We start from the raw sequence: 25,476 nt of genomic DNA, 5'->3' as shown, positions 1-25,476 counted from the left end.
GGGCGAGGTGATCTAAGAATAGGAGAGGGAGGGAGGGGCTGCAGCACAGAGGGTTTTCCCTACTTAGTCTGATAGGAACAGAAAGAACTCACCTGTATGAGAAACACACAGGTGTCACCAGAACGTTACCTTCTGCAACCAGGAATCCGAGGGTGCTGATCCGCCAGCTCAGCCTGGAGGTGTCCAGGTAAGCGTCTGACCATCCCCAAGGCCGGGGTAATAAGGCCGGTCCCTTGCATGGATCTGCGTGTTCCAGCTCCCCAGCGCTCTCTCCTGCTGCCTCTGGCAGCTGCTGCCCCTTTGCCAACCATCCAGCCGGAAAAAACAGCCAAGCTCATTTCCAGAAGCATTTTTGAAAAGACAGGTTTGCTGTTCCTTATTAAGTGTCCTTTGGGGACTCATTTCTCATTTCCTCCCTCATTGAAATGCTGCTGCCGTCTCCCCTCCTTGCCGTGCTTTGCTGTGGTGTCACGAAGACTTCGGATGTTTTATTAAACCATGAAGGAAGGGTCGCTCACCTCACCATAAAAGACAAACAGGACTGAATAACTTTATAAATGCATACGGAAAAGTGCAAAGCGTAATTTGCTTTCAAAGCGTGAAGGGAGAAACACTGTGGCAAGCAGGAGGCTCTGTCTCCCCAGGGCTCTGATTGTCACGGGATTTGCCGGCCCTCTCAGGAAGCAGGCAGTCCAGGCTGCTAGGAACTGCTTTCCCTGGCGGGGAGCCCTGGGACCACCGAGAGGCATCCGCTCGGACGGTCTCCAAGGTGTGAGGTTCCACCAGGTTTTTGTCCCCAGAGTCTAAATCTCCCTTGTACCTTCGTGTGAACCTACAGATCCTCTTCACTCCCCGGCCCCCTGCTCTGTTTTCCTCGAACCTTTCCTTCTCAAGTGATGCAATAAGCAGATATGGGTAAGTTCCTAACTAGACATGAGGTGATGCTATACCTTAAAGTTTAGATTTAGATTCTGTAAGAGAATGGAGTACTTTCCATCCTTAGGAATAAATGTTCCCTAGTCTTAGACAAGTTTTAAAAATCATATCTACTGATTATTTTTTATTATAGAGGTAATTTGCTCCTTGTAGAAGTGAAAACTTTGTTTTTACCCAAACGCATAAAGAAAATTAAAGATATTCTAGTTTTTTAAACTTACATATAAAAATGTGTCTTTCTTTTGCAAAATTTAGATCATACTATCCCACAACTTAGCTTAGTGTTTTGGTAGATTTTATTTTCATGTTTTGAAGTGATCTCTGCTGGCTGGAAGTCACCCGTTATGTGGCTGCACCAGCAGCTAAGTTACTTAAGTACTCCCTGTTTGGTTTTGTTTTTTTCTGTTTTCCACTATTGAAAAAAAAAATCCTATAATGAGTATCCCTGACATAAATCTTCCTACCTAGCTGCTGATTATTTTCCTAAAATAAACTTATGAAAGTGGAATTGGTGGCTTTTGATGCCATAATAAAATTGGTTTTTTTGGAAAGGTCATGACAATTTATTCTCTAACCAGCTGTGCTTGAGAGTTACCAAAAACTTGGGAAACTCTTAAGGTAGGTTGTGAAGCTCTTCTCAGCAGCCACCAATGGGTCATCTGCCAACAGGCTGGGCCAAGGTTGGATTCTGAATTGGGACATGAAGGAGCCCAGGAGAGAAAGCCCACAGGCGTGTGACGGAGGAGACATTAATAATACAAGAGCTTGACAGTGCTGCAAAGGCTTCGGCCAATTAATATATATTCACTAATTATATACGGAAAAGCATGAGAAACAACTACATTTTAATGTTTTCCTTTTTTTAAATTGAAGTACAGTTGATTTACAATATCATGTTAGTTTCAGGTGTACAGCACAGCGATTCAGTTATATTCAGACTATATATATATTATACGTTCTTCTTTGGATTCCCTTCCCTTATAGGTTATTACAAAATATTGAGTATCGTTCCCTGTGCTATACAGTAGCTATACAGAGAAACAACTATTAAAGGCATCTTACATCTCTCCAGAAACCAATTTGGGTTGAAAGTCTTATTCACGGCAAGTATAAGCCAACTTGAGTCACTCAGGCTCGAGAAACCCTTTGACCACAACACACGTCTGGTAGGCGGGGCCTGGGAAGGGTTTCCAGACCATCCTCTTTCCTGTTCCTCATCCTGTGCTACTCTGGGCAGCCTTTGCTATCTTGCTGTTAGAAGTACGTTAAACTTGTCACGTTCAATTCTCTGTCCTGGGAAGGAGAGTACAATGTGGCCACCCCAGTGGTTTAATCGAAAATCTGTATTAACCACATCTTTGATTTTCTGTATTCTGATGCTTTGACATCCGGGCCCTGGCTGACCCTGGAGAGGTTGCTCCCAGGACTGGCTGGCTCCTGGAGACACTGAACAATTCGCCTGCGAGCGCCCCTCCAAATACAAAGCAGCCCAAGCAGCGCCCACACCCCACCGCCTCCTCTGTGAGAGCTCACACCCCGAGCTGCTATCCACCTGCTCCAATGCCCCAGGGCCAGGGCCAGACAGCCAGGGACAGCCCCTGGGCCCAGAGCCCACGGAAATCATTCCAACTCGCCAGCCCCAAGCCTGCCCAGCTGCCTCACCCCTTCCTTCCCTTGGAAACCACAATAAAGGCTCCTGCCCACGTTCCCCGACCCGCCCTGTGCCTCCTGCCTGGCCCTGGTGCTTCCCCATGTGGCTGGTGTGCCCCCTCCCCTGTGAGGAGGGTATCCGGGATCCGTAAGTATAAAAACTATCTTTTCAGTGGCAATTGTCTCCTGATCTGTTGGCCTTACTATACCTCCAATTTTTTATCCATGTACTATATTTTATTTTTAAAATTTTTTTAAAAATTTTATTTATTTATTTATTTATTTATTAATTTACCTTACTTTTGGCTGCATTGGATCTCCATTGCTGCAGGCGGGCTTTCTCTAATGGCGAGCGGGGGCTACTCTTCGTTGCAGTGCGCGGGCTTCTCATTGCGGTGGCTTCTCTTGTTGTGGAGCACAGGCTCTAGGCGTGTGGGTTTCAGTAGTTGTGGCGCGCAGACTCAGTAGTTGTGGCTCGCGGGGTTCTAGAGCGCAGGCTCAGTAGTTGTGGCGCATGGGCTTAGTTGCTCTGTGACATGTGGGATCTTCCTAGACCAGGGCTCGAACCCGTGTCCCCTGCATTGGCAGGCGGATTCTTAACCACTGCGCCACCAGAGAAGCCCTCCATGTACTATATTTTAATACAAGGGACTCTCCAAATAAACTGGCCACAACATTCTGTTTCTTTTTTGGGGGGCGGGACTCCTTTCCCGTATAAATAAAAACCATGTAAAGACCAAGATGAATGGACCAAATACCAGATGGACACGCTGGCTGAGGCTGCCCCTGGCGGGGGGACTGCTGGTCTCTCTACAGCACAGACACCCGTGTTTCTCTTCCGCCCAGAACTGGGATGAAGCCTCGGCCCCCAGCCTCATCTGTCACTGTCCCCTGCCGCCTTCCCGGGCTGCAGAGTCATCAGATCCTCTTTCTCTCCATCCCCACGGGGCCATAAGTCCGCTCACGCCCCCACCCTCAGTGCAGCACTCTCCCTCCAACTCCGTGCATCTGGTCCACCGGCACTGCATCCTCCGGCATTTGTCCCCCAGGGCTGTCATTACCTCCAGCAGGGCTGAGACCAGATGTGTCTCTCACCAGTTTTTCTGCAGAACGGAGCACGATGTCTGGTACGGAGCATCTTACACTATATACTTGTGGAATGAATGAATGAATATATGAATAAATGAATGCATGGATTGAAAAAGGAAAACCGCCCCCTTAGCACCTTGCGTACAGCTCTTGGTAAGGTGAGTCTCTTAGCCCCTCAGCTCCTGGCCCGGTGGGTGTGCCCCTGGCACGGAGGCGGGTTGGGAATGGCTGAGCTTCTCTGTCAGCTGCTACAAAGCAGTGTATTTTCTAGTATTTGTACAAACACCAGATACCTGGAAATTACACCAGGAAATTACACCAAGCACAAACAGGAGGGTGGCACAGCCCCTGCACGTTGCCAACACGCGCTGCATGCAATTACGGTCAGAGGAGCAGAGGGGATGCTTGGTTACGGGGGCTCACATGTGCCACGTGCCGGGACAGCCAGCTGCCCACCTGCAGTTAGGGAACCCTTGCTGCAGGTGACCCGCCACACAGGTCTGAGTGCAGGTGTGGGAACAGCACCAGACTCCTCCCAGCAGACAAAGAAGCCAGACGGGAGGAAACGGGCTGGTCTAACTCCCTGCTTCCCTGATTAGCATGTTGGAAGAGGTGGTGAACTGCAGTCCTCACCATCCCAGACCCCCCACACGCCCATGCACACACACATATGCACGCGCACACACATCCACATGCTTGCACATACACGCAGGCACACACACACACACACACACACACACACGCACACGCTATGTGACCTACCTGAAGGCAGGAACCGAGCCATGATAGCAGGACCGACCACCTAAGCAGGGGCTGGACCAGGGCTCTGGGGACGGGCATATCTCCTTCCCTCCCTGAAAGATGTTAGAGGTTTGTGTAAAGAGAGGTTCAAAAACCACAGGGAACTCCGCTCAGTGCTCTGTGGTGACCTGAATGGGAAGGCAATCCAAAAGAGGGGATATATGTATACGTCGAGCTGATTCACTTTGCTGCACAGCAGAAACTAACACCGCAGTGTAATGCAACTCTACGCCAATAAAAATCAATTATAAAGAAAGAAGAGAAAAGAAGAGGGCAGCCGCAGACCAGCTCCGGAGCCAGGGGTGTGGGCTGCACACAGGGACCTTCTTGCTGATTGCAGCAACGCAATGAGATTCCTGCAGCTGTTGCCCCGGGCGCTCAGACACGTCCGCGGGGCCGCTGCAGAGGAGTTCCCGTGCGTTCCGAGACCCGAGGTCCCAGAGAGCAGCATTTGGTATCCCAGGCTGGCCCATCCCGCTGCTTTGTCCTGAGACTAAGGCCTAACACCCAGAGGGCCCTCAGCCACCCAGAGGGCCCTCAGCCACCACCTCCAGGCTATGGGTGACACCACGGCCGAAGGGAGGTGGCCTGCCAGGGCCACAGCAGAGGGTGCCAGAGCCCAGTGAGACCCTAGTGACAGCGTTTTACTTCCCAAGTCACACGTGGCCTGCGGGTTGTGTGTGTTGCTTTCTAATTCCTTCTCACCACGCGTCTTGTTGCACTAATTCAGGACTCTGGATTGCAGGCTGCATTATAACTATTTGTTTCCCTTCCCCGGCTGCAAAAAGCTGCAGAGAGGGGCTTCCCTGGTGGCGCAGTGGTTGGGAGTCCGCCTGCCGATGCAGGGGACGCGGGTTCGTGCCCCGGTCCGGGAAGATCCCACATGCCGCGGAGCGGCTGGGCCCGCGAGCCATGGCCGCTGAGCCTGCGCGTCCGGAGCCTGTGCTCCGCAACGGGAGAGGCCGCAGCAGTGAGAGGCCCGCGCACCGCAAAAAATAAATAAAATTTTTTTTTAAAAAGTGCATTGTTTAAAATGTAGTGAAGCAACACCAAAGGATTTGAGGAACGACCAATGCAAGTGCTTTTGCAGGAGCTGGAAGGCACCACCAGGACAGACGACTAAGTTCTATGGCCGCTTGGGCTATTAGGCGCCACGCGAGCGGAAACCATCACGTCACCGAGACAACGTTTATTTAAAAAACAATTACAGGAGGGACAAAGAATCAAAAGAATTTTAATAAAATCAACAAGTTTACATTTGTACATCTTGTGTATTTGGGATCCAACCAGGGGCAAAGGGTAAAGTTGAAAGGACCAGGTTTCCGTAGGTGGGCGAGGGGGAAGCCCAGGTTACCCTGGCTGTGTGACAGGCAGTGACTCAAGGGTGGTACCCAGGGCCCTTGGAGCCCCACCACAAGCACATCCGGGGCTCAGGCCCGGGCCTTCCGGCCCTGCGCGTGGGCTCAAGACTCCATAGCCCATGTGCCACTCCCACATGGATACCTGATAAGCGACAGCAGATAACCAGCTCGTGAAATTGAAGAGTCCTGCCCAGAGAATACTAACGTCAGCTGAGTCCAGTTCATGCTATTTTAACTAGGATGGTGACATCGAACCGACCCAGGGGGACAAGGGCCAAGTGATGGCTCTAATTCCTCTATCCAATGGCACAATCACAAGACAGCAGGTCTTTAGAAAGAACCATGTACTTCTTTAAAAAATATGATTTGAGAAAACGGCCTTGTGGGAGTTAGAGAAAGGCAAGGTTTTTAACAATTCTGCACAGGGTCAGAGAATTCTGCTGCATTAGAGGATTCTAGAGTAGAGATAGAAACTGCTTAACTTCAGTTCCCATCATTCTAAAGGATAACAAACATTTCAAAATATTGATCAATGTTCAGAGCAGAGAGAGACCAGTGCCCCCAAGTGAGAAAGGAACCATCAGAAGGCTCTTCCAGGACTGTACCCATCTCGTGGAGAGAAACAGTGCTTTTAAAGGTGCAGTTTTCCGTGTCCTAGTCACTTGTTCTCTGAGGGATAACCCCAAACTCACGAGTCGTAATGGGAACGTCCCCAGTGACATGGCCGTTCCTTCACAGCCATCCGCAGGGTAGGACTCATGACTGGGCTTTCATTCACACCAGCTTACACAGCACACGGCTGAGCTGCAAGAATTTCTTCATCATTTATTCTTTAGAAATCGAGACACAGTAGGGAAGAGCGCACAGATGCCTTTGTTTTCTGGACCCCCTGGAATCACAAGAGGAAAGAGAACAGTGACCGTGATCAGTACAGAAAGCGTCTTCACAGAAGGGAGGATGAGCTCTCCACCCTGTCTGTTAAGGGCTGGGCTGAAGGAGAGGGGCCGGATCCCGGGGTCCCCTCGTCACACGCACGAGCTGATGCACGTTTGCCAGGCGTCACGGCATCTTTCTTCTTAGTCCCCGATAAAGTCGATAATCACCAAGAAGAAATTCAGAAGAGGGCAGTGAAGTAACAACAGTGTCAGCTTCTCCACGATGCTGGACAGAGACGCGGAATGGACGCGGGGTCTGTGATGTGGGGAGGTGTCTGTCCTGTGTGTCCAGGAAGCCGCAGGGCAGGCGTGTAAAGTGCTAGAGGTAAGGCAGCCCGCCTGGACTTCCTCTGGGGGCGGCGCTCCCTTGGGAGGGGTGACATCCCCGTCGCGCAGGGCAGCCGTCACCCACGGCCCGCCCTGGCCAGCGTGGAGGTGACCACCAGCCTCCCCGGAAAACACGCTCAGCTTGTGCTCACGACCTTTCCCTTTTAATTTCTCGAGGAATCAATGGGGCGGAGGGTGGTGCAAAGAAAAACGTCCCGAATGAACATGACGGAGGTGAATTTCCAAAAGAGAGAAGAATCACCACGAGGATATAACGCCAAATTAAAAGTTCTAATCGAACATGTTAATCACGGAGTTACAAACCGGCGGGCGATGCGCCGTGTGCTCCTGGCCCCACCGTCGGCTCCAGACCCGCGAGCAGCTCGTTCCGGCGCGTCACAGCTTCTCGGAGCCTTCACTTGCGAGGCAGACAGAAGCGGATGAATCTACCCCAAAGGGAGGGCCTGGGTACCCAGGCAGACCTTTTAGGGGCTGCAAGCCAGATGGGATACCTCCCTGAGGTCAGCTGTCCCTCAGGGCAAAGGCAGAGCCCGCAGGGTGGCCGGTGGCCAGGCGGTGAGGATGGAGAGCTCTGCGCCCTGGCCGCTCGCCCACCAGGACGCGGTCCCCTCCGTGCCACCGGAGCAAGCGTTTCCAGTGCAAATACGTGTCTACAGATCGGGGCTCGGGGTGCGGGGTCTGGTTTGTCCGGGTGGCACAGGAAGGCTCATTTCCTTTCAGAGCAGACATCTGTTTTGGGTGGCGATGTCCCTGGACGGGTGAATCTGGCCTGTCTCTATTTCGGGGATTATCCATTTCCATCCGATGCAGGGGGTCGGCCGCATCCCATTTCCCACGACTGAAGCCCCCCGGCACCAGATGGCGGCTGATGCGGCCGCCTACTCTGTGCACCCGGCCGGCTTGGGAAGGAGCCCTCGGCCCAGCCTCTTCAAGTCCGAGCCCCGGGGCTGGGGGAGCTGGGGTTCGTGTGCCTGCTGGCCGCACAGTGGGTGTGGACGAGACCACCGTTGGGATACCTAACAAACACGGGCTCGCAAAAGGGGTTTCGGCACATCTGGCAAAGTCTTTTGTCCGAGAGCCGAACTGAGCTTCCTTTCAGCTTCATCTGCAAAAAGAAACAAAGACAGGGACGCCTGTGACATAAGTGACACCGGTCTTCAGAGCTGACACGCATCACCCCGGGGGTTGCTACCATCACTGGTGAGGAGGGCTTTAAGATCAATTTCTCGAAACAGTATCAGCGGTGAAAATAAACAAAAACACCCTCCGGAACTGGAAAAGTCCAAAAAGCTACAAAACTGCCTTATTTCACAAAAGCAATTGCTGCTTGTCTGGCGGAGGAATTTCTCACCAAGATCTTTCAGACATTCTCTGAGCTCTGATCTATTCAAGCAAGGCCTATTACAGAATCACGGGGCGTTAGAGCTGACAAGACCATGAAAGCTATCTAATTCCCTGCTCCCCTCGTTTGCAGACAAGAAACGTTAAGGCCCAAATAAGAGACTGGGTCAAACCCATGGGGTTGATCCATGGCACGTTCCCGACTGGCCCCAGGAAACGTCATTTCCTTTCTTCAAATGTTAACTAACAAAACTAACAAAACTTTATTATTTCTTGTCTGATTAAACAGGACTTGAGTTCTGCAAGCTAAAAGCCTTTCTGCACAATTTGCGTGAATCAGCCCAGCAAGTCAGCCTAGTGGCAGGACAGGGTGACGGCTTAGTGAATTCACCCTACTCATTAGTTTCTTTAGTCATTCAGCAAACATTCAATGCCTTCAAGATGCCAGGTTGGCTCAGGAATACTGAGGTAAGTAAAGGAAGTTCCTGCCCTCAGAGAACCCAAAGCCTAACAGGGAAGGGGACAGCTACAGACGCAGCACGTGAGTCGGCACACGGGGCACCCGTCTGCTTCAAGGGATGGGAAGGTTTCACAAAGGAAAGACTGAGGCGGGGTTTCGAGTAGGCGTTCACCAGGCGCAAAAGGAAGAGGTGAGCCGTCTCAGGCAGAGGAGACGGTGGGTTCTAAGGCCGTACATACGAAACGGCAAGTCCATCGGGAGGGTCTGAGCACCCGGGGCCGGGCAGGGACAGGCCAGAGGAGGGAGGCTGAATTTTGCCGGCCTCGGCTTCTCCACTGGGGAGTCAATGAAGGCTTCCCAGCGGGAGGAACACGGCGGATTCCTGCTCTGGAAGGACAGGTTCCTGGCTGCGGGGCGTCTGGGCCTCACCAGAGAGAAGCCTCCTCTGGATAAGCTTGGGGATGTTATGGACTGAATGCCTGTAACTCTCACCAAACGTCGAGGCCCTGACACCCCGTGGGATGGTGTTTGGAGGTGGGCCCCCAGGACAGCCTCAGGGCCCTTACGGAGGGGGAAGAGACCAGCGCTGGCTCCCGGCCCCGTGAGCTCAGCGAGAAGGGGGCCTCACTGGGCCCCGAATCTGTCGGGGCGCCTGGATCTCGGGCTCCCGGCCCCCCGACGGTGAGGACAGGATGCGTGTCGTCTGAGCCCCCGCCTGTGGGATTTGTTACTATTAGTCACAGCAAGCCCAGGGGACAGAGATGGGGACCCGGAACGTGCAGCTCTGAATCGGCCTGCAGTCCACAGCCGGGATCCTGTGTCCTGTGTCACCTCCTGGTGCCCCTGCCCCCCTTCTGTGACGGGGACGCAATTGTGCCCGGAAGCGCTGTGTGGATGGTGACACCGTGACGTGCAGCGTGGACCAGGGCCCGGAGCGCGGCTCTGCGGACCATCAGTGTCTAAAAGGGGCGGGAAGCTGCCCCAACCATACACCTGCCGGCCCGGCTCCCGCCTGGGCTCACCCACCTATGTCTGTGTGAAGAAATCACGTGTGTTGAAGTTACAGAGAAGAAACGGACGAGGACTGTTTTTCCACGGGGAAAACCGACCTCAAATCACACGTCTCGCCCGAGAGGGCCGGGCTCTCACCTTGTCGTACTTGTAGATCAAGTTTTCGGACTTGGCCAGGCCCATAGCCACCTGAGTGGTCCTCCGGGCATGGACGCTGTCCCTCACAGCCCCCGTCAGGAACGGGCAGAGCAGCTGCACCGACCACGTGCCCGGCAGCAGCTGCAGGACCTGGGCCGCGTCGAACTCGGTGGCACGGCGGTTCAGGAGGTCCACGGCGGCCACGGCCAGCTCGGGCGCAGAGGGGCCGGGGCCCAGGTAGATGGCCAGCAGCAGCTGGAAGAGCCGCTGGCGGTAGGGCGGGGCCCGGCCCTCGGAGCGCCACAGGCAGTAGCCCTCCGCTGCCGGGAAGTCGGCCAGCTCGTGGACCAGGATGCGCAGGGCCTCCTCGTGCTGCTCCAGCTTCCCGAGCAGGATGGCGCTCTCCATGGGGAGCCCGGCGCCCCGGATCCTGTCTGTGAGGTGGGACCTGCTGGTTAGAAACGGCAGGGCCCGCGCCAGGCGGTGCCAATCCAATGCCACAACTGAATGAGCCACGCGCTTAAGAACGGGCAGAGCAAGTCCGGCTGCCTGGACGCCCCTGAGCTCTGCCACCAGGCTGCCTGGACGCCCCTGAACTCTGCCACCCGGGCTGCCTGGACGCCCCTGAACTCTGCCACCCGGGCTGCCTGGACGCCCCTGAACTCTGCCACCCGGGCTGCGTGGACGGCCCTGAGCTCTGCCACCTGGGCTGCCTGGACGCCCCTGAGCTCTGCCACCCAGGCTGCCTGGACGCCCCTGAACTCTGCCACCTGGGCTGCCTGGACGCCCCTGAGCTCTGCCACCCAGGCTGCCTTGACACCCAGAGTTTAGGGGTGTCCACGTAGCCTCCCAGGAGGGCTGCCATGTGCCTTAGGACAAACTACATGTGTCACACGAGCATCATTCAGGCCTGAGTCATGTGCTGCTGGCCACGAGCTCAGTGTCATTGAATCAACAACATACGTTAAATAAGGTGTCTTTAAGCAGAAACACACATAAAGAAGGTGCCATATTGATCGGTTGGTGAAAATGATGTGACCAGAGGCTCTCAGGAGCCTGACCTGCATCCCTCCAGGTACGACGGCTCCGTGTCCGAGAACTCAGTGTGGAGACTCTACAGGACACAACTACCGCGAACAGTGAGAATGGGTGTAGTTAATGGTCAGAGAGCGGTGTTAAACGCTGCTAAAGAGAAAGGTATTAACCCAGTAAGGACAACCCGGAAATTCCACGGTGCCCGATAGCGCAAGAGGCAAGTTCAGTCTGCCAGGTGCTGCTCGGAGGCTCGTACACAACATGGACACCGTGGTTTCTGCCCTGGAGGAAATGAAAACCAGACGCCCTCCAGGACCCCCGCCTTCCTCCAAGCCTGGGGCAGCCGAGTGGGGTGCTGGGGGCAGTACCACCCTCCAAGCCGTGATCAGAGCTGGAGCCTCAGAAGGAACTGACCTGAGGGCTTCCAAGCCGAATAAGCAAGTTCAAAGCAGCTTGTCTCAGCAGACATGCAGACCTCCCAACGCCCAGGGCAGCCTGCGTGTCATCAGCTAAGGGGCCCTATCCGTTTCCAGAGGGTGGAGGACGGACGAGGGGGCTCGCCTGCCCTCCAGGAGGCTGACTTTGTGCCACAGAGGCTCACAACCCACCCCCTGCCCCCGAACAGAGACCTCCGTCCCTGCCCCCACCCCCCACCCCCGCCAGTGACGTTTATGCAGAGAGATGCACTCACCCAGCAGAAAGTGGACTTGGTACAAATCGGATTGCTGGAGCAGGCGTCGTAGCTTCGCCTGCGTCTCGGTCACTTCTGCATCCTTGCCACTGGCGCTGGGCCTCTGCTGCAGCACCTCGTCCAGGTAGAGGACGGCTAAGTGCGTGTGGTACCCCTCCTTCTACAGGACAGGAGGACAAGCAGACAGACAGCAGTTGCTAGGGGAGCCCAGAGAACACCCCCTAACCAACCAGCCAGCAGGTGCCTGAGACTGGACGTGCAAGGTGAGCGGGGGCTACAGGACAACCACAGAACACGTGTATTGGGCAAGAGTTTTCAGAAACCACAACACAGAGGAGCTGAATCTAAAATCTATGGGAAAATATCTCATTTTGAGAAGTAAGGGCCACGGGATTCAGGTATTCTCCAAAAGGGGACAGCTTTCCTCATTTCCTTTAAGAATAACAACAAGGAAAAAAAAACTCTAAAAAAAAAAGAATAACAAGGAAGGAAAAGAGAAGAAAATATAAGCGGAGGGGACAAGAGATGGAAGGTGAGAAAAAAAGCTACTTAGGCCACCGGTCTCTTTCACGAACATCCGGCTCCCTCCCTGACCTCCCACGCGTACAGACTGAGTGCCGGGAACACGAGACATTACGTTAGACCCATGGGCCAAGTTCAGGTCCCGGTGATGCCACCGCAGCCCACGCAACTCAGCCTGCGCTCTGGGGCCTCACCTGCAGTCTCCTGTCCATGACCAGATGTTCTAGGTACTTGACCAGGGCTTGTGGGTATTTCTTAAGGCAACTGATGATATCATCTGGGTTAAATCTACTCTGCTGTTCGTCCACAGGTCTCTTGGTGAAAACTTGAACTCCGACCTGAAAGAAGAATAGCAATTTATTTATCATGCTTTGCAAAGACCCCATCTTATCTTCATTCTGAGCACTGTACGCTTTGGGTAAAACCACTGTCAAAAACATGATGATTTGCGGGACTTCCCTGGTGGTCCAGTGGTTAAGACTTCACCTTCCAATGCTGGGGTTGCAGGTTCGATCCCGGGTCGGGGAACTAAGATCCCATATGCCTCACGGCCAAAAAACCAAAACATAAAACAGAAGCAATATTGTAACAAATTCAATAAAGACTTTGAAAATGGTATACATTAAAAAAAAAAAACAAAAAAACATGACGATTCGGAAAAACAGTGCAGATGAAGCACTGACAGAGACAGGAAATGCCGCAGAGCTCCAGCCGGAATTCCTTCTAAAAGGGTCGGAAACTAAGGAACCAAACATTTATTGGTGGTAGGTTTTGACAAGCCGTGAAGCAACAACTCTGTAACGTTTAGATCATCCTTGCTGGATCATAAGTGAAAGAAGATACAAGCGGCTGAAGATTCAGTGAACTCGATTCTCCAAACGCCCATACCCACCGTGTGCATTACCCACGTGGGACCCAAGCCCACGCAACAGCAACAAAGACCCAACACAGCCAAACATAAATAAATAAAAATAAATAAATTTGTTTAAAAAAATACTAAAAAGAACCCCTTTCATTAATTATTGCCAAGTAATACTGCATTTTGTGCATACACATTTTATTTATCTATTCATCAAGTGACGGACACGGTTTTTTCCTTCTTTTGGCTGTCGTGAATAATACTGCCATAAATATGCATGGGCAAGTTTTTATGTGAATAAAGGTTTTCATTTCTCTTGGATCATACCTAGGAGTGAGATCGCTGGCTCATATGTAACTCTGTTTAACCATCTGTAGAGCCGCCGACTGTCTTTCAAAATGACTGTACTGTTCTACTTTCCCACCAACAATGAACGTGAGTTCTAATTCCTCTGCATCTTTGCCAACGTGTACTATTGTTGTCTTTTAAATTTTAGCCATCCTACTGGGTGTGAAATGGTTTTGATTTACATTTCCCTTAAGGATTAATAAAATGACTGATGAAAACAAACAACAAAAAAGGGCCCTTCTATGTCCCCAACCCACCCCCTCAAAGGGGGTTGGGGACATAGAAGCAAGGGCGACGGTTTGCCTGATGTGCCCCAGGCCCGGCTCCACGCCCTGCAGGGCAACAGTCTGGTCTTTCTCCAGCCCGCAGAGAACAAGGGACCAGATGCCGTTAGGGATGGGGGTCAACACACGGGTGTTTAAGAAGATGCTAAGACCTGACCTGCGGCGCCTTCTGCTTTCCTACACAGTGGCCTGCCCCCGACACAGGTGTGCAGAAGCACCGAAATGCAGAAATTCCTCGAGAGCTGGGATTCAGACGGCTCAAGCCATGTATTAAAAGGGGGGGAGAAAAAAAGCGGAGAGAAGGGTTAAAGTGTAGCTTGTTTTCCCACCTAGAATCAACTTTTCTGTCCATTTTCACCAGTCCCCCTGCCGCCCCTGAACGAATGCGTTTACGAAGCACAAACCTCCGGATTTTTCTGCAAGACCCAGTCCGCATACTGCCACACGAGGTCCGCGTCGAGGCTGTAGGTGAGGAAATCCACGATGTACTCGTACAGGTCTGAGCGCGTGGAGTCGTGAATATCCCCGTTGACGATGCTCACCCACAGCTGGAGAGGAATAAAGTAGAAGGTAGGGGAGGTTACGTACCTCTTAGAATTAGCTCAGAAAGGGCACGTGTTTGTTTGTCTGGCCTTTCAATATGTCAAAGTGGCGGGAGAAACTTTAGAGGCTTAAATCCATTTTAATTTTTTCACACACATGAAAAAAAAAAGAGGGGACACGGTCCAGGAAATCAGGAACATAAAGCACAGGTTCTTTCTCTTTCCTTTTCAATGAGATCACAGTAATACAAATAGTAAATAGAGCATATGAGGAGACTTGGATGCATTAAAAAATGTCTCTTCCTGAAATAAAATCATCACTGACAATGTTTGGACACAGAAGAAATTCACCTACACCCATCTGCCGGGCTGTTTCAGCCTTCTCCGTCACAGGAATTTCTGATTTTGAAGACCTTTTGGGACTGTGAGAGTCTGATGTGCTTTCAAAACCTCTGGTGACCCTGTGCCCTGGTGTTCCTACTGTCTTTTGCATGGGGGCTCAGGGTAGATTTTAATAATAAAGTCCTTTGCTATTTCATCCAGACACTTCCCTGCCGTGTAAACTGAATCTTTTTTTTAATGCTCCACTGTGCATATGTACTATTGTTTTTATTTTTTAAATTTTTATTTATTTTATTTATTTTTGGCTGCGTTGGGTCTTCGTTGCTGCGCGCAGGCTTCCTCTAGTTGTGGCGAGCGGGGGCTACTCTTCGTTGCGGTGCGCAGGCTTCTCACTGCGGTGGCTTCTCTTGTTGCGGAGCACAGGCTCTAGGTGTGTGGGCTTCAGTAGTTGATGTTCGTGGGCTCTAGAGCGCAGGCTCAGTAGTTGTGGCACACTGGCTTAGCTGCTCCGCGGCATGTGGGATCTTCCTGGACCAGGGCTTGAACCTGTGTCCCCTGCATTGGCAGGCGGATTCTTAACCACTGCTCCACCAGGGAAGCCCCTGTAAACTGAATCTTACTTTCAGAGCCTCAGAATGAAATGGCATCACGAGGTGTGGCAGAGATGGGGGCTGCCTGAGAGCCCCCCTGCTCACCGTCCGTGCCGTGGTCCTCACCCACCTGTCCACACTGACTCCTGAACCACACCATACCAGCAGGCGGCCCAGGAAACAGGCAGGCAGCGTAAACAGCTTTCGTTTTGTCACAGGCAGCCGTAATTCTGGTAGCAGCACACCAATGTTTTTTATGTTACTAGTTTCTTCAGCGCTGAATTCCCCAAATCAAACAAACTATTCACACAGCCATTGAAATGTGTCATTAAAAAAATTCTGCCCTATATGGTGATTTATTCCATATGATTTCAATTTTGTAAACTCCTGTCTATGTAGCTTTGCTAATGTTATTAACATACTTATAACAAATTCTCAGAACATGGTGTTTTAAAAAAATAAAAATTTTAGCTTTGACACCCAAATCTGCTCTTAGCCATGGGGTGTATGTTGATGGGAACCTTTTTTTTTTTTTTTTTTTTTTACCTATTCCACAATCGTGTTACCATGGTAATTTCTCAAAGCAACCGGATACGCTTGGTGAGTTTGGTGAGCACAGCTGATGCTCTTGGCCGCTCACAAAAGATGCAAGACAAGAGACAAGATGAGAAATTTGGGCGCAAGAGCCCCTGCCAGGGCCCTGAGCACTGGCTCAGTCCCCAGCTCTCTTGCTGACCAGCGGTGCCACCCGGACAAGTGACTGGCCTTGATCAGGTTTAGTTTTGTCACAAATGACATGACAACCCAGCTCTCTGGCAAGACTTATTGCCATTAACAGTGGAAATTACAACCTGTTACTCACAGCCTTAATTTTTGATAAGGCAGTGGAGTCACAGGCCTTGTGGCTCAGTAAGAAATCCTATTTTTCTTACATTTTAAACAACTCAGTCTTGACAATGTTCTTTAAAGAGATGGAAAGATGAGGCTTCCCTGGTGGCACAGTGATTGAAAGTCCGCCTGCCAATGCAGGGGACATGGGTTCGTGCCCCGGTCTGGGAAGATCCCACATGCCGGAGAGCGGCTGGGCCCGTGAGCCATGGCCACTGAGCCTGCGCGTCCGGAGCCTGTGCTCCGCAACGGGAGAGGCCACAGCAGTGAGAGGCCTGCGTACCGCAAAAAAAAAAAAAAAAAAAAAAAAGAGATGGAAAGATGAAGAAAAGAAAATTCTTGGGGCTTCCCTGGTGGCGCAGCGGTTGAGAATCTGCCTGCCAATGCAGGGGACACGGGTTCGAGCCCTGGTCTGGGAAGATCCCACATGCCGCGGAGCAACTAAACCCGTGTGCCACAACTACTGAGCCCGCGTGCCACAACTACTGAGCCTGTGCTCTAGAGCCCGCAAGCCACAACTACTGAGCCCACGAGCCACAACTACTGAAGCTCACCTGCCTACAGCCCGTACTCCACAACAAGAGAAGCCACCGCAACGAGAAGCCTGTGCACCGCAACTAGAGAAAGCCTGCGCACAGCAATAAAGACCCAATGCAGCCATAAATAAAGAAAGAAAGAAAGAAAGAAAAGAAAAGAAAAAAAAAGAAAATGCTTGGCCAACATTTCTCAAGCATTCACTTTCTAAAACAGTACTATTTTTGTTTTGTAAAAAAGGTTGTAGATCAGCCAAGACTGGTCTCTATCAGTTTGTAATTTTTTTTCAAACAGGCTCAGTAGTTGTGGCACATGGGCTTAGTTGCTTAGCAACTTAGTTGCTAAATTAAATGGTGGTGATTTTTAAACAGTGCTGAGATGCCTTTGAACTCACCTGAACGGCAGCAGCGTCTTGGTGGTTGTAATGATAGAGCAGCCCCAGTGCAAAGTACCTGGAAGAAAACTCGGGGTAAGTGCACCTTTTCCTGACCACCCACTGCGGGCAGTACCCCCACAGCAACGCCCTTGGCCCTGGGCCCCCAGCCCCACATGTGCTATTCAACTCAGTTCAACAACAAATTTCAAGCACCAGAAAGATCCTTTCTGTTTATTTACTTATAGTCTGAAAATGTATTCCCTATCAATTTCCAGAAAGGACCGTATTCACATCTAAGATGAGCTGAAAAATAAAACTATAATGATACTATGGAAAATCACATTTGGAATTGCTTTACAATTTGCTTCAAATACTAGTGTGATTTGCCATCTCTTCAGTTAACCATTATTAACTTATCACGAGGTATTAAGACCGTTTGGAAGGGATGCTGTCTGAGCCATTCTGGGGTGAGGATTTTTAACGGCAATAAACGCCAACAGTATGCAGGCACTGCAGAGAACAGAAGGTCAGGGAGAGTCGGGCTGGGGGGACCCAGAGTTCCAGGCTTTCAATCCAGGCTTCGTTACTTAGGGACTGTATGACCTTGAGCAAGTAGGTTACCTTTCTTGGCCCTTGTCTCCTCATTTATAAGCGGACAGGGTCGGTGCCAACACGGGCATCGCCCAGGCTGTGAGCTGTTGCCACCCTCCCACACTCACAGGTGCGTCCTCTCCTGGCCCTCTTCCCCAGCAGGTGACCAGATCAAGCCGCCCCAGGGGGCCACTGGATTTCTTCCCTCAAAGAGCAACCTCTCAAGATATTGAACTATCCCCTAGAACCCTTCTCTTCTCCCGAAAGCTTTTAGCAAGTTACACTGACCCCGCCAGACCCTGCCATCCCAAGTCACTGCCATGAGCTGTCAGTGCATTTTCTGGTTCCTAAATAAATCACTCCATTCCACGGTGCCTTCGGGAAACTGAGGGAAACGGCTGAACGAGCCACTTCCCACGTGGAGGCCAGTCACCAGCCCATGACGTCCTGCATCTGAACAGGGTCTGGATCGTGAGCCTGGGGTCTCCGTGGAATTTCACCAGCACCTCCGCCATGTCAAATGCATACCAAAAGTCACAGACAAAGAATCTTACAGGGAGCGCTCAACCCCCGCAGGCCTAGAAGGGTTAGACCACCGCCTGCCCCCAGGATGAAGAAGCTGCCCGACTTAACCACGTCATCACTGCAGACGGGCCCCCATCGTACCCGGTGGCCGGTCGGCAAGCGGGTGGGTGCCGACCAGCTCACGTCCGTAATGAAGGAGTTTGACCCCGTAACCTTTAATCCACAAGATCCGGAAGCCTCCCTCTCTATCTGTTTATCCAGACGCCCATCTGTCCGCTCAGTCTGGCCATCCATGGCTGCAGCGCGCTATCGTTTTACCGACACGCGTGTGGCATCTCACACAGCTGAGTCCCAGCCAGATGGACACTGAACAAGCACACCATTGACTACCAAGGCCTATGACTGTACGATCTGTCAGGAAGGAGCTGGCACGAGAGTTGTGCCCTCTAAGACCCCTGCGGTGGATCTGCAGACCGTGATGAGGCTGATGGACCCCGAGGGTGCCGGGTGGTCCCTGATGAATGCCTGCGACTCAGAAGTCATGCTGGTGCCTCAGCTGCACGACAGCTTCCCGTGGGTGGGGGCGGGGAAGGGCCAGGCAGGGAGGCCCGGGTTCGGGGGGAGCGTCCGGGGGCCAGAAACACTCACTTTTTGTGCTTCTCCAGCCAGGCGGCGCTGTCGGTGAGCAGACAGAAGTTCTCGGTGACCAGGAGGTCCAGCAGGCTGTCGTGGTCAGCCTCCGTGTACAGCTTGAGCAGAGCCGTGTCGATGTCCTCCTTGTAGCCGTTGGCCACCTCCGTGCTGCGGACTTCGTTCAGGTAGCTCATGAGGAAGCGCTTGCACTTGGCCACCTTCTCCTGGTCGCCCTGGGTCAGCTGGTTGAGGTCTGCAAACTCGTGCAGAGGAGGGTGGGACCGGGTGAACGAGGAGGACGTGGGCAGCAGGAAGGGGTACAGGGAGATCAGCTCCCGCACGTCGAGCTGGCCGCTTCTGCAATTACAGTGTCAAACTAAATGAAGCAAAAAGAGAAAGAGAGTGCACGTAGGCACACAAGACGACACTGGACGGGTGCACTGTCTGCACGCCGTCCACAGCTGCACGGGCTGCAAAGCACCGCAAGCTGGGCACCGCCCACCCCCAGACCCCACGACAGAGCAGAGGGCTCGGCGGCCGCAGACATGACACCTCCAGTGCTGCGGTGGGACATGGGTCCCCGCAAACCCAGATGGGGGGAAACAGCAGGAGGCACAGCGGCTCTGATCAAAGGCAGATTCGGAGGAGGCCCCGTGTACACTCCTCCCTTACGGCTCTGAGTCGTGCGGAATCTGTTCTACACGAACATTTGGAAAACTTCTTCTACAGGCGATGCCTTCGTGGGACACTGAAGGGCGATCACAGCGGGTTTAAGTTCATCTTCTGAGCGAGCGTGAAGAGCACTGCTTCCCAGGGCACACCTGACCCCCAGCCCAGAGGAAGGGCTGCTGGAGGGGGGAGGGGCTGAGACAGGCCTGGGCTGGGGAGGGAGAGGGGTGGGATGGGTGCTGGTGAAGGGGGCGGCCCACGCGTGCAGGATCCATGTCACGCGGAAGGGACCTCAGCTTCCTAAGACGGTGGGCCAGGAGCGTGCCGCTTACAATGTCCTCAGAAGAACAGTTTTTCAAGTCTTCCCAGAAGCACCTGCTCTTTCTCTAAACTCAGAGCTTTTGGTAAAATCTCTGGAGGAAAGGGAAAGTGAGCCATCGCGTTTCCCTAGGAATCCTTCACAGGGCATCAAACACGCTCTTTAGAATTGCCTCCTCGGGCTTCCCTGGTGGCGCAGTGGTTAAGAATCCGCCTGCCAACGCAGGGGACACGGGTTCGAGCCCCGGTCGGGGAAGATCCCACATGCTGCAGAGCAACTAAGCTTGTGTGCCACAACTAATGAGCCTGTGCTGTAGAGCCCGCGAGCCACAACTACTGAGCCCGTGCACGACAACTACTGAGCCTGCGCTCTAGAACCTGCGAGCCACAACTACTGAGCCCATGTGCCACAACTACTGAAGCCCACACACCTAGAGCCCGTGCTCCGTGACAAGAGAAGCCACCTCAATAAGAAGCCCGCTCGCCGCCACTAGAGAAAGCCCGCTCGCAGCAACTAAGACCCAACACAGCCAAAATCAATCAATAAATACATTAAAAAAAATTCCACGTTCCTTATAAAAAAAAAAAAGAATTGCCTTCTCTTCTCCTAGAGGACCACTCTGCGCCTTATCTGCCCTACCTTCAATACACAGGACAGTGACCCTCGGGCTAAGGGGGGCAGGGGGCACGAGGGGTGTACACACGACGGCCTCGCTACTTCTCCCCGGAGCACAGCACCCGTGGCGGCCTTTCCCATCACAGCCACAGTGGAGGTCCGACCGCGGAGGGACACTTAGAAGGCTTGCTGCCGACACCACAGTGGAGGTCCGACCGCGGAGGGACACTTAGAAGGCTTGCTGCCGACACCGCAGTGGAGGTCCGACCGCGGAGGGACACTTAGAAGGCTTGCTGCCGACACCGCAATTACCTGAAGAGTTCTTTAGCCTCCAGGAACTGAAGCTGCGCGAACTGTATGAAGCCCGCCTGCTGCAGGATCCGCCGGTACATGACCTGCGGGGAAAGACAGGTTTCATCACTCTGACCTGCCCTGGAACCACGACAGGAGGCGAAGCTAAGTTTCTGGTCATAATCCAGGCTAACTGTTAACGATTACATGGAAACCTGAAGTTACAAGGTAAGGTAAAAACGAGGCTTATACGAAATGATTTTCAACATATACACGTACACATGTCAATCAACCCCTCATTCCCGAGACCAAGCTGTTCTCTAAGCATCGCTCTTTCTTCTTCGTGGATTTCCCCTCCGTCCCGATCCGTATTCCTCCTCCCGCGCTCCCTGGCTTTCTTGATGCTTCCACCTCTGGTGCTCAGACGGATGTGAACATCGCCGGCATCCCTGGGAGCCCGGAAGCTGCCCATCCTTCTTCATTCTTGTGGAACTGACTCTTCACACCAGCACTTCTGAGCATCCTTCCAGAGCACAAGGCCCCTCCCGTTTAACGACAAACAGATAAATACGCAGGTTTTCCTGCCGAAGCTTGGGAGACACTGTGTGTTCTGTCCCCTCCCCCCAGCGGTGATACACAGCCACATCCACACCGCAGTCCGAGGATTCCTGCAATAAAAGTGCCGTCGATCTGTGTCTAATACAGTCCTACCCAAATTTCCTGGACCACAGAGCCCTTTGTTCTGGTAACTTCCAGAAATAGCAACGCACTTAAGGAAGCTACCCTGTGGTGTCTGTAATTCCAACCCCTCCCTGTCACTGTCCAGCCGGTCAGCTTCAAGCTTTGTCCGCCTTTGTCTGAAAGGCCTTGTGGACTCGTCTCTGCTCTGTCCTCACTGGCTCCATCACCTCAGCCCTGGCCCTCACCACCTCACAACTAAAGACTCTTAACTGTGCTTAAGACCCTAGGACTTCAATTCCTCCCCTTTATAATCCGTCCCGCTGTTCGATACGCCATAAGTTCCTTGAAGGCATGTACATAATTCATCTTAGCATCCCCACACCCTGGCAGAGTACCTGCCGTTTAAGTAATCACCTATTGACCTGATCAGTTTTTATGAAACTCCACTTTGTCACTTGCTGAACCCATTTTACAGATAGGAACATCCTGTTCAGAGATGCTAAGTTTTTATCCCAGAGTGACTAACGTGGAAGTGGTTGAGCCAGGGTTGAAACCCGGACCTTTCTGCTTCTAGAGCCCAGTTCCTCCCTCTCACTGGCTCACCCAGGTACACAGCAGGTGGCTAACACTGTTACCCCTGAAGAAACGAGGGAGATGGAGACACCTAAAGGCTGTTGCTTCTGATCAGCTCTCAGAGGGGCTTGTTCTCCAAAGCACAGCAGCATCTCCTCCCATCCCTTCAGAGCAATTCCTGCAGAGACGGCAGGAGAGGCAGCTGTTTTTTAATGACTCTCTTCCCCGACACCAGCTACGTCTGACGGGAAAACTGGCCTCTGTATGCCGCCAGCAATAAGTAGACAGGAGCGAGGCCAGGTTCTGTTGTGAGGGAATGCCAGTTCCGTCTCTGAAAGGAGAAGCAACAAAGGCCAACCGCATAGCAAGAAGGATAAAAAGGCCCCGTCAGCTGCGGCAGAAGAATTCTCATTCACACTCTGGCTCGCTGGTGAGAAATCCGCTGAATGACAATTTTTTCTCGTGGCTGCAGGATTCAAATGTCACCCACTCTTCCCCTTCCTAAAGGGAAATAAAAACTACGTTAGCGGGGCTTCCCTGGTGGCTCAGTGGTTGAGAGTCCGCCTGCTGATGCAGGGGACACGAGTTCGTGCCCTGGTCCGGGAAGATCCCACATGCCACGGAGCGGCTGGGCCCGTGAGCCATGGCCACTGAGGCTGCGCGTCCGGAGCCTGTGCTCCGCAACGGGAGAGGCCACAACAGTGAGAGGCCCGCGTACCGCAAAAAAAAAAAAAAACCAAAAAAACCCGGCCCTGGTCACAGGTTAACACGTGTAATTGTGGGAGCGCAGAGCAAGCATTCAGGGATGTGGTGGACTCAGAGAAAAGGGCATATCTGAGCAAGGTATCGAAACCTGTACTCGGTGGAGTTTAGAAGTTCACTCCACTGATAGAAAATAGCACAAATAACAAGTAAAGAAAACAGGGCGTGCGGGGAGGTGGGTGAAAGCACGAGGCGCTGACGGGGCAGCGAGGCTGGCCCGGCCTCACCCAGGGATGCGCGGAGGCCAGCCGTCCCTGCAGTGGGTCTCTGGACGGTGGCACTGGCTGTTCCTGACTTGTTCTCAGGATTAGAAGTGCTTTAGGATGGCTCCCGGAGTGCCTGCACAGTGCAGGGCTCAGGCGCGGGCGCAGCTCAGGCCGGGGTCACGGGGGGAAGGAGGCCCCTGGTGCAGACTTGACTGCGGGCAGGGAGGCCCCCGCGGCAGGATTTCCGGCTGAGGGTTTGGTGGACGTGTCAGAAAGCACCTTCCGCGGGCCGTGGAGGACGGACTGCAGACACGCAGGAAAGGGGCTTGAAAACAATTCGGGCACAACGGGAGAATGCCCAGCAGCCACGTGGGCATGAGCACGAGAGCCAAGTTCAAGGTCACTGGGGTGCACGTCCGGGGCACATACCACAGGGGGAAGGCGGAGAGCGTGCCAGGTGGACAAACCCCAACTGGGATGGCAGACGGCAGAGCCAGACGGGCGCTAACACCATCCACTATCCACTGCGCAGCTGCTCTCAGGAAAACGGGAGGAAAAAGCAAAAATCCAAGAACACGGGCAGCCTCCCTAAGAAAATGGGACCCACTTGAGGCGTGCCCTTGGGTGTGTGCAAGGAGGGGGCCCCCGACACGTGCCCGTCCAGACACCCACGAGCTCCCGGGGCCCACCCTCGGGACCGAGAGGAGCTGAGCGCGGCAGAGCAGTGGCCAAGGCTGCCTCAGCGCCCGCCTCCCCACGCGGACGCGCAAGGAAAATGCGGCAGAAACAGGCGCTCCCAGCACAGAAACGCGCCCTCAACTGACAGGTTTCTTCTTTGTGCTTTTGCTGCTCCCTGCTGAATGCTCACAGATCATCTCACTCAAAATGGGCGAGGGAAGGACTGAGAGTGTGGGCTTAGCAGATGCAAACTGTTCTCTGTAGGACGGAGAAACAACAAGGTCCTACTGTAGAGCACAGGGAACTACAGTCAACAGCCTGGGATAAACCATAATGGAAAAGAATATGAGAAATAATATATATGTATAACTGAGTCACTGCTGTACGGTAGAGATGAACACAACACTGTAAATCAACTGGACTTTAATAAATTTTTTTTTAAATGAGGAGTTAAGATGGAAAGTTTATCAGTATTTATCCTGTGACCATAAATGACACATCCTGACCGCTTCCACCTTCGAACTCTACCCTCTGCAGCACAAAGCCACTGAGGCCAGAAAGCACAGCTTCATTCCACAAACCACATCGTCCTGAAAATCTGGCCAACAGAAACAAGAAGGGGATCGCTATGAATTAATTAGAACTTTTAATGATGGACTTAGATGTTCACACGAAGCGTGCACACACCAATACTACGCTTTATTATTCTCAAATACATAGAGTAACCCGAACTCACCTCGCAACTGACCAGGGAGCAAGTTTTAGGAAACCTGGACATGAGAATAATTCGTGTTTGCTTCATCAATTGTATTGATCATACCAACGATATTAAAGTTAGCGTTTCTAAAATGCATTAAAAGTTTTCTCCTAAGGAAATGAATTAGATGGATTCCGGCAACATTAGATGGTTTATCTAATGTTCACAAAGCTTTTTCTGTAGATAACATAAACCTAAACTCTACAAATTCAACCCCATCCCAACAAATATAAATTCTGAATTGGGAGACAAATTAACCTGAGGTTCCCTCTTTTTGTCTGTAACAACTGTGCCCTCAGGCTCCTCTGGAAGAAGGACGCTGATTAGAAATACAACTTGGTGAATTAAGTGCGGGAATTATGTCAGAGGCTCAAATCCCGACTTGGCCTCTGCCGGCAGCGTGACTTCATACAGCTGTTGGTCCGGCTGCTCTGCAACCTGCTTCCTTATCTGTACAACGTGGAGACGCAGAGAAACTTGAATGATGGACAGGAAGCGGTCGCACTTAGATCCTAACGTTTTCTAAGCCGGTGGCCTGGGGGCCCGCTGATTACAAACCTGAAATTTTTCCTTTGGAATGTTCCTCCGGGCGCCTTTCGCTAGAACCAGAGCCTCCTCCACTCTCCGGCTTGCTAGAAGATCCTGTATTTGTTTTTCCAGAGGTAACGGAACCAAGACGTAAACTCCTTTACTCGTGGCAACGATCAGTCTTCCTGGGAAGAAATGGAACACGGTTGGAAAGGGTAAGAACACAGTGCTGGGAAGAAAACACATCCCCTCGCCCAAAGACAGCACGAGCGGATGTGTGACCAAGGTCATCACAGTGCCCCAACCCCCAGTTCCCACGGCAACCAGAAAGAATGCTTCTCTTTCCTTCTTCCCACCATCAGAAAAGGGTGAACTCTTAACAGTACATTTCCAAAGTATGGGATATTAAAACGTTTGGCCTTTTCTTAAAATTCTGAAGTGCTGCTAAATTTAAAACCAGCTGAGTAGGTCCATAATGAGGCTATAGTGCTCAGTCCTGGAAAATAAGCAATAAGAATTACGCTATCCCTCATATAAAACTTTTGAAAAATTCTTTTCTCTCCAGGG

The 25,476-nt window shown here is 52.3% G+C and overlaps 1 protein-coding gene across 5 annotated transcripts in view; it reads right to left on the bottom strand.

Annotated features, from left to right (window-relative positions):
• Positions 1-5,690: 5,690 nt before the first annotated feature.
• TGFBRAP1 (transforming growth factor beta receptor associated protein 1) overlaps positions 5,691-25,476 on the bottom strand; it is a 47,313-nt gene continuing 27,527 nt past the window's right edge. For 3 of the 5 annotated variants that reach the window (XM_060168514.1, XM_060168513.1, XM_060168517.1), the window contains 9 exons: positions 24,940-25,094; positions 20,746-20,828; positions 18,846-19,187; positions 17,100-17,157; positions 14,214-14,357; positions 12,513-12,656; positions 11,797-11,956; positions 10,071-10,504; positions 5,691-8,225 (listed from right to left, as the gene is read on the bottom strand). In XM_060168514.1, the coding sequence (XP_060024497.1) occupies positions 8,049-8,225; positions 10,071-10,504; positions 11,797-11,956; positions 12,513-12,656; positions 14,214-14,357; positions 17,100-17,157; positions 18,846-19,187; positions 20,746-20,828; positions 24,940-25,094 (1,697 nt within the window). In that variant the 3' untranslated portion in view covers positions 5,691-8,048. Of the gene's footprint in view, positions 8,226-10,070; positions 10,519-11,796; positions 11,957-12,512; positions 12,657-14,213; positions 14,358-17,099; positions 17,158-18,845; positions 19,188-20,745; positions 20,829-24,939; positions 25,095-25,476 lie in introns of those variants that run through there. The other 2 variants (XM_060168516.1, XM_060168518.1) reach the window with 2 other exon arrangements.

Source organism: Lagenorhynchus albirostris, chromosome 13 (genome assembly GCF_949774975.1).
Source record: "Lagenorhynchus albirostris chromosome 13, mLagAlb1.1, whole genome shotgun sequence".
In the NCBI taxonomy this organism is placed as follows: Eukaryota; Metazoa; Chordata; class Mammalia; order Artiodactyla; family Delphinidae; genus Lagenorhynchus; species Lagenorhynchus albirostris.
This window is presented reverse-complemented; position numbering and strand designations above follow the sequence as displayed.